Raw genomic sequence first — 9,197 nt, 5'->3', positions numbered from 1 at the left:
CCGTAGTTTATATTATCTTCACATTGATGATTATAGGTTGACTGCTATAAAACAATCACATACAACACATGCGTTATGTATGCATAACTTCTTAGGGATTTCTAGGGACTGGAGAAAGTAATTCACTTTTTAGATATATAAACATTGATAAAACTTGTCTGTACTTGGTTTCTGCAACAGGCAGAAAATTAGAAACATGTAGCAACATCTTGATGTTTTTCCTGGTATTAAAAATGAAAAGATGGCTAAAAAGATAGAAGATAATCTCTGACTCTTTATAATGATATGTTTTTCAGCACCTATAACCCAGGGAACTGGAGTGAACTTCCCAATTGGAGAACTTCCAAGCCAGCCATATTACCATGATATGAATTCGGGTGTAAATCTACAGAGGTCCTTATCCTCTCCACCAAGCAGGTAAAAAACTTGAAATAGGTACTACTGTGAAACAGAGTGGGACAAGCAGTTCACAAATACTGTCAACAGCCAATATTTTATGAGTTTCCTCTGATTTTGTGAGGTAGGCTACTTATGCAGGTTAACATAAGTTATGTAGAGACATATATGTTAAAAATAGTTATTTGAAGTGGAATTTATTACATATCATTGCTGTTGATATTAAAGATGACAGAAGCTTGTGCCGGGGCAGAACTGCTCACTAAATCATCTGCCAAGAGACGAGCTACAAACCCTGGCACTGCTGCCGAGCTGCAGGCAGGTTGAGCAGCCTGGCACTAGCCAGAAGTGCCTGATGCACCAGGTGGTTCCAGGCACAAAGGCCACCTTTGAAGGCTTGGACTTCCGTCCTGAAAGCTGTGTTGGTACAGATACTGCTTCTAGCGAAAAGGCATTAAGGTAGGTACATAAAGCACAGGGAGTCAAATACAAAGGTGTCTGTATCCTTAAGCATCACCTCAGCTCATGAAAGTGTGTTTCCTGCCTCACAAGGTGTGTTTCCCAGCTCAGTGGGGATGAGGATGAGCATGCGAGATTGTCACAGGCATTCTGATTTTTCTTAGCGATCTCAGTGTTCTGAAGGACCCACTTCTTCCTCGCTTCAGCATACTTCCTTCTCCTGACGCTGAGAAGGACCTAGTTCCCTACTTCAGGAACAGCTGGGAGACCCACAGAGGTGAAGAAACTGCTCTGCCCTCCTCTTGACTCCCAGATAATTTACTGTCCACCCCCTGGGGCTCCCTGTTTGTCTGAAGCTGTTTGTTGTACCATGAAATCAAGTACTTCAGGATTGCTCACAGAATCGTGGAATGGCTTGGGTTGGAAGGGACCTTAAAGACTATCGAGTTCCAGCCCCCCTGCCATGGGCAGGGACACCTTCCACTACACCAGGTTGCTCAAAGCCCCATCCAACCTGGCCTTGAACACCTCCAGGGATGGGGCATCCACAGCTTCTCTGGGCAACCTGTTCCAGTGCCTCACCACCCTCTGAGTGAAGAATAATTTCTTCCTATATCTTTTCTAAACCTACTTTTTTTTTTTTTTTTTTTTTTTTTAGTTTAAAGCCATTACTTGTCCTGTCACTACACTCCCTGACAAAGTCCCTCCCCAGCTCTCCTGTAGACCCTTTTAGGTACTGGAAGGCGGCTATAAGGTCTCCCCAGAGCCTTCTCTTCTCAAGGCTTATCAACCCCAACTCCCTCAGCCTGTCTTTGTAGGAGAGGTGCTCCAGCTATCATCTTCATGGCCCCCTCTGGACTTGCTCTAATACTTCCATATCCTTCTTGTGCTGGGGGCCCCAGAGCTGAATGCAGTGTTCCAGGTGGGGTCTCACGAGAGCAGAGCAGAGGGGGAGAATCACCTCCCTCAACCTGCTAGCCACAGTAAGGTTAAGTCACACTAGGTCATCTCCTAGGCTTCTGCACTCCAAGGACTCTGGAACTGTCTGTGCAGTGGGATAGGACAGAAGGACTGTCACAAGACTGAGGTGCTACTCCACCAGTGTCTATCACTTCTGAGTTACTGAGCTCATATTCTGCCATTTAATTCCATTGTGTTTTCAGGTTGTCATTGTATTTTCACCTAGTACATTAAAAAAAAAAAAAAAAAGATAATTAATTTTCACAGTGTATAATGACGATGATGATGATAAAATTGAAGAAGAAGAAGAAGAAGAAGAAGAAGAAGAAGAAGAAGAAGAAGAAGAAGAAGAAGACCATTAAAACTTTCATTCTGGTTTTCTTTGACAGTCTGCATAGCAATACCAGTACATATTGTTACGAAGAACCTTGAATTCCCTTCACTTTATGGAAGTGCTCCCTCTTTTTATATAGTGACATGAAATAGGAGCCTTTTGTTTTCAATTAAATTCATCTAAAATGAAGAGTCTTTGTTTCAAGTTATACCTCTTTGAAAAACTAAGGTTTTTGACCTGGTAGAATACAGTGAACTACATTTTTTCCCTTACTAGCACACTCAGAAAAGTTTATGTTTTACCTTGACTTTGTTAGTTAATCTTTTCCAGGACTTTACTTTGCTTCCATGGTTTCTCTGCAGATTTAACATTCTCATGATACAACCTTTCATTGGTAGGTTACAGGAACTGTTTTCTGTTTTTTTCAGATGAATGTTGGTAGAACGAGAACAATTATGTCTTTTATATGTTACGTAATCATGCCATCTCTGAGGTATTGTCACGTGAAAAAATCAAGCACATACCTTAATTACATATTATTACATAACATGTTCTATGGCAATTAGCAAAAGATCTAAAATCTGCTTTTTTGTGCTTTATATGCCTGAATTACTTTTTATCGATTTTTTGTTGTTGTTGTTGTTAAAATCTAAATAGTTTATATAACACTACTAGCTGCATATCATTCTCACGACCAGATCTTATATTACTCAACAGCAAAAGGCCCAAAACTATCTCCATAGATGAGAATATGGAGCCAAGCCCGACAGGAGACTTTTATCCCTCTCCAAATTCACCAGCTGCGGGGAGTCGGACATGGCATGAAAGAGATCAAGGTGAGTAGTATGGGACTGTTTTACCTCCAAGTATATTCAAATATACAATAAATCTCTGCATCCACCTTACTATTACCGCAATAAAGTAATGGGTTTTTAGAAGAATTACCATTTTTCTGTGAAATATGTGTATTTGCTGGTTTTCTAAGTGTAGTTAAATATAATATAAACAAACACATATTTTTTCTATGTGGTGTTTGCCTTATCTATTGTTTGTGAAGATGTGTTATAAGTGAGGTTCTTGATACTGTGTAAGCTGTAATCATCCCAACAGGATTTTGATTAAAACAATTTCAGTGAAGAACAAAACATCTCCATACAGTGGTTGAGACAGTGCTAGTTTACTCAGTTTTTGTTTTACCATGATGCAGACTTCTGTATGTGTGTTTTGTCTATACTCTGTGACTCAGGATAGGTCCAATACGCTCCCAAGAAGCCCCAGCATAGCTCCAGGGGACTATATCCATATGCTAAAGGGTGTTGATAAATCCTGTGCTGTGTTTTGGGTTATCAGAAGTGAGGAACGTGTTTGTTCAGAGATGAAAATGATGACTGTCAAAACAGTAAAGTGAACTGTCATAACACTCCCTTATAAAGCTTGGTGCTTTATAAACCTTGATCTTGGTGTCTTTTCCATCACCTTTGTGATGTGAAAACTTATTTAAACTTACATGTGTCTGAACACTGTATTGGTTAATGTATCCTGTGGCTGAGATGCTGTAGCTCATTGGACAACCTGTGAAAATGCACATCACAGTATGTAAAAGTGAAAAAGAGAAGACATGCAGCTGCTTCCTTTGCCGATCTTCTGTTGTTTGCCCTCCTTTTCATCATGCTCATTGTTGGTCTTGGTTCTTCGGTGCAGATCAACCCTTTGGGCTTCCCTCATTTTTGTATTGATTTCGGCTTTGGGTTTGTTGTTGTCTGTTTTGTTTTATTTTTAGGTTATTGCTAAGATTTCTCTTCCATCTATGCGTGCAAGGTAGCATGTGCTCAGTATTTGATTTAGTTGCTTTTTATTTTCACATTTTGGTTACAGTCAGTCCACTTTTAATATGCTTCTTCCTACTCTGACCTGTGTTCTCATCACTAGGCTGTTATTCTCACACAGTTTGCTTGTCTTTTTTATCCTTTTTTTTTTCCATACTTTTTATTTTCCTCTTGGAGGTTCCTTCTTACTTTTAGCTGTTTGCAGCATTCGCCGTTGAATTTTCAAAAAATCTTGCCTATGGCTGGGCGTAGCTAAACTTAAGAACAGCAAAACAGCAGTTTTGTCAGCTAGAACGTTTTCTCTTTGTGCAAGATATTCTCCTTCACTGTTACCTGTTTTGCCTTGACACTTTTATTATGTTTCTTTTTTCATAAAAGATGGGGTTGTACCTCAAAATAATTTTTGTGCCTTTTAAAATTTTTTTGTGCTGTCTGGGGAAAACAGACCAAGGTTCTTCCCTGAAGTATTCTCCGCATATCTCACTTGTGAAGCGGTATCCCTTTGTGCTTCTGCATGAGCTGTAAAATAGTCCACAATGCCTGTCCTTGGTAACTGATCTCATGTGTAGTAGGCATGGAGCAGCTCCTGGCATATTTCTTCTATTTCCAGTTTGTCAGATGCTTGATACTGTTCTGACGATAGCACATATCTGTGTAAAGCTCCTTTCAGGCTCAGAGGTCTTATCAGGGTATGACATTTGTGAAAACTTACATTCTGTTTTCCTATGTCTGTTAGCGCAAAGAAAATCTTGGAGGGGTTTTCTAGGCCAGAGAACTCACTGGTACTTCCTCCTTTTCTCCCAAGGAAGGAATGAGATCTCCATTTCATTTGAAGCTAGGCATAAATGAAAAAAAGAAGACATTTGGAATTATAATTGTGATCAACCCGTGTCAATCGGGGATGTAGTCCCAACATACACTGTTTTTTCAGGCATCCTACAAAGGTCATCAACACTAGAAATAGGAATCAAGCCATAGTACCCACAAATGATAATATGCAGTGGTATCATGGTTTTGGGTCAATAGCTTCTGTTTCACTGTAATGCAATGTTAACTTTTCTAGGAGAAATAAAATCAAAAATAGAATTAGTATTAATCGTAGAATGCTTTGGGTGGGAAGGAATCTTGAAGATTATCTAATTCCACCCCCCCTGCCATCGGCAGGGATACCTTCCACTAGTCCAGGTTGCTCAAAGCCCAGTCTAACCTGGCCTTGAACACTTCCAGGGATGGGGCATCCACAGCTTCTCTGGGCAACTTGTTCCAGTGCTTCACCACCCTAACAGCAAAGAATTTCTTCCTAATATCCAATGTAAATCTATTATTTATTTATTTATTTATTTATTTATTTATTTTATTAGTTTAAAGCCATTACTCTATGACTACATTCCCTGATGTTAAGGAATACCATTACTGATTTCAGTTTCATTGTCTTCATTTTGAATGTGATGGAAAAAAGCGTCTAACTTCTGACTTGAAATAAATCTCATTTTTTCATTTGCATACTTAAGTATAACGTATTTTCATAGAAATAGAAATTAAATAGATTTGAAAGATTCTTCTATCATGAAAGCTATACATATCTTTATTTAGCCGCATTTGTAAAATAGCAGAAATGACATTACAGTGATAGTTTGGAACAGGAGATAGCGTCAGTAAGGGAGTAGTAGGTAGCTGAACCAGGCTGACATATTGTAGTTGAATTATGAGTTTCATTTGGTATCTGAGTCATCTAACATTTTGATAGAAAGAAGGGCACAAAGTTTAATGGATACCATAGAAATATAATGAGATTAAAAATGTGGCAGATGAAAATTTGCAGTGGTGTGGAAAAGGATAGATCAAACTTTTACTGCTGTGAAAAATAAATATCATGCAGTTCAATACGTAAGTAAACATCAGGAGAGGTGACTGTAAGAGTGATTCTCATAGAATCCTCATAGTTTCTACAGCTTCTCTAATGTGTAGGTATGCATCATGAAGTGTAGGCACATGACCACCAAGTGTTTATGGTTGGGCCAGGATGTGGTATTTGTGAAACTAAGAAAAAGAAATCTAACCAAACAAAATCTTCCTCAGACCACAGTCTACTATCAGTTGCAAAACTTCAGACTTTGTCCTTTTGCTGTTAACAGTCTTTTTCCTGGCATACTACTTCCATAGGTGTTCTGGTAAGTTTTCCAGATGTTGTATTTCTCAGAAAATTTTGGGAGAGTTGGCTGTTTGAAAATTCAATTCTCAGCATAAATTAATAAGCATATCTGAAAGAAAAGGAAACTATAGATGGTGTAAGGTTGGTCAAAGCCAATCCGTAAAGGATTATGAGCTTAATTTCCACAAGCTCTAGTATTGCTACATATGCCATTATCATAGAATCATAGAATGTTGTGAGTTGGAAGGGACCCTCCAGGGTCATAGAGTCCAACTCCTGCTTCCACACAGGACCACCCAAAAATCAGAGCATGTGTCTGTGAGCACTGTCCAAACACTTCTTGAACTTTGGCAGGTTCTGTGCAGTGACCACTGCCCTGGGGAGCCTGTCCCAGTGCCCGACCACCCTCTGGGTGCAGAACCTTTCCCTAACACCCAGCATGACCCTCCCCTGTCCCAGCTCCATGCCGTTCCCTCGGGTCCTGTCGCTGTCCCCAGAGAGCAGAGCTCAGCGCCTGCCCCTCCACCCCCCTTGTGAGGGAGCTAAAGGCCGCCATGAAGCCTACCCTCAGCCTGCTCTGCTCTGGGCTGAGCAAATGAAGTGACTTCAGGCACTCCTTACATGTCTTGCCTTCCAGACCCTTCACTATCTTTGTAGCTCTCCTTTGAACCCCATGTATTAGTTTTATGCCTTTCTTATATCCCTGTGGCCCAAACTGCACACAGTACTTGAGGAGAGGCTGCACCAGCACAGAGCAGAGCAGGACAGTCCCTTCCCTCAACTGGCTCACAGTGCCATGCCTGATGCACCCCAGGATACGGTTGTCCCTCCTGGCTGCCAGTGCACACTGCTGGCTCATATTCAACTTGTTGTTGACCAAAACCCCCAGATCCCTTTCTGGGGCGCTAGTCTCCAGATTCTTGTCCCCTAGTCTGCACATGTAGTCAGGTTTCCCCTTCCCAGGTGCAGAATCTGGCGTTTGCTCTTATTAAAGTTCATAATGTTGGTGATAGTCCAGCTGTCCAATTTGTCAAGATCTCTCTGCTAGGCCTCTCTACACCCATGGGAGTTCACAGCTCCACCCCATTTAGAGTCACGTGCAAATTTACTCAGTATACTTCAGTTCCTACAGCCATATCATTTATGAAAATATTACAGAGAACTGGCCCTAAAATGGAGCCATAGGGAACCCCACAAGTGACTAGCCACCAGCCTTATCTAACCCTTTGAGCCTAACTCATTTTTATATTATTCTCAAATAAAAACATAAAAAAACTTAACCAAAATCAGTTTTAAAAATAAATTCTAATTTGTAGTTATTAAAGCGAGATTATAGCTACTAATGGAAGAAAACAAAAGCTTATGAAGTCATTATACTGTCTTTAGATTTACTAAAATGGCATGCAAAAGTATAAAATTTTTAAAAATATTTTAAAGTACGTATGTAACCACAAAAGTATGTATTACAGTTTCAAAACCTGATTTAAACAAATTATCATGAATTTATGATCTGTTGGTTTTGAATTTATATACATTTAATCATTGTGGGACTATTTTGTAGTTTGTGCCATTCTTTTTGCTACATTAAAATAGTTTAAATATAATTATTTTGCATGATTTTTTTGAAACGTTTGAGTTCTTTCCTCAGAGCAAGCAGGCAGAATTGTAACTGCAAAGATTTATCCCAAACCTTTCATCTGCTATTAGCTTTCCAAGTAACTAATCATCCTTCCAAAAATGTCAAACCGTAAGAAAGTGAAGACAGTGCATTACTCAGAAACAGAAACCAAATAATGCATTTAGGAGTTCAATTTCTGTGCCTACTGTAAGATCTTGTGCAAGGCATTTGTTTTCTCATGTACCTTGTTTTTTTCCAAATTAATGTCTTATTAGTGTCAAAAATGTCTGGCTCATGCCTTAGCTTATTTCTACTGATTGGAAATATCTAGATCTAAACAGTAGTGTTCTGTAATTTTGTATGTGTATCTTTAACAAAATTCTGATTTCCTGCAACAGTGTACAAATACCTTGTGAAATAGATTGAAATTGCTGCATGATTGAGTTTGATGAATGTTTTTGAAATTCTTAGCAGGTTAAAATTATGTATGGCAAAACGAACCAACCAAACATTAACAACAAAAAATCCCCTTCCTTGTGTGGAGGAGGAAGTTACTAAAAATGTAACAACAAAAAAAAAAAGTCAGAGTAAATAGGCTAAGAAGTGCTGGTAAGCTTCATGATTTATTAACTGATAAGTAAACAGGATAGTTTTTTCTTAAGTTCCTTAAGAACTGAGCACGTTGTGTGCACCTCTGGCTTCCCATCTAAAAGCTAGCTTGACAAAGTTAATTAACATAATTGAAAACACTTTCAGCAGTTGTTCTTGAGATCTGTTTTGCTATTATAGTGTTACAACTCTGTGTGTGTTGTAAGTAGATAACAGGCACTGTCATCAATGCACACTATTGTCATTAAAGCAGAGAGATTCATGTGAATTTTTGTAGAAGTCAGGGGTCTAGAAATACAGAATGTCAATAGTGAATTTTAATTTTACAGTTTCTTCATCATGTTCTCTCTCTCACACCTCACCCACCTCTACCAACATTCAAGAGTCAAGATGCCAGCATACCATTAAAACTGAAACAGCTAGACCACCTTCACCTGTTTATTGGGCAACAGCTGTTGGACCCTTCTCTTCTCAGGTCCCAGCCCCCTTTGCTGAATAACCCTCCACTAGACTCTTGCCCCCTTTTGCTTTCTCCCCACCCACTGGACACTCACTTCCCATTGGCATCCTCCCTGATGGTTCTTTCCTTTTTGGGCCTTCTTCTCATGAACATCAAAGATGGATGTTCTCATTTCTGAAGTGAGGGAGCTAAAAGAGGAAGTTGTTAATGTGATCCAAGAGTTGAGAACGGCAACAGATAACCCTGGCTTTTTGGTGGCCTGTGCTCTTCAGTTTTCGTTTTTTTTGTGTTGTTTTTTTTTCCCAGATTCTCTTGGTCCTTCTGAAGGTTAATGCTTTAGACTCAGTCTCCATCTAACAGATATATTCGTCTTATAAAGGTTT

General features: G+C 39.4%; 1 protein-coding gene across 6 annotated transcripts in view; it reads left to right on the top strand.

Annotated features, from left to right (window-relative positions):
• Positions 1-302: 302 nt before the first annotated feature.
• Positions 303-9,197, top strand: part of LOC118259827 (nuclear factor 1 B-type) — a 57,622-nt gene continuing 48,727 nt past the window's right edge. For all 6 annotated transcript variants that reach the window (XM_035569619.2, XM_035569614.2, XM_035569613.2 and 3 more), the window contains exons 1-2: positions 303-417; positions 2,867-2,985. In XM_035569619.2, coding sequence (XP_035425512.1) covers positions 368-417; positions 2,867-2,985 — 169 coding nt within the window. In that variant the 5' untranslated portion in view covers positions 303-367. The remainder of the gene's footprint in view (positions 418-2,866; positions 2,986-9,197) is intronic.

This window comes from Cygnus atratus, chromosome Z (genome assembly GCF_013377495.2).
Source record: "Cygnus atratus isolate AKBS03 ecotype Queensland, Australia chromosome Z, CAtr_DNAZoo_HiC_assembly, whole genome shotgun sequence".
NCBI classification, from domain to species: domain Eukaryota; kingdom Metazoa; phylum Chordata; class Aves; order Anseriformes; family Anatidae; genus Cygnus; species Cygnus atratus.
The sequence above is the reverse complement of the archived record's forward strand: the minus strand, read 5'-3'. Positions and strand labels throughout refer to the sequence as shown.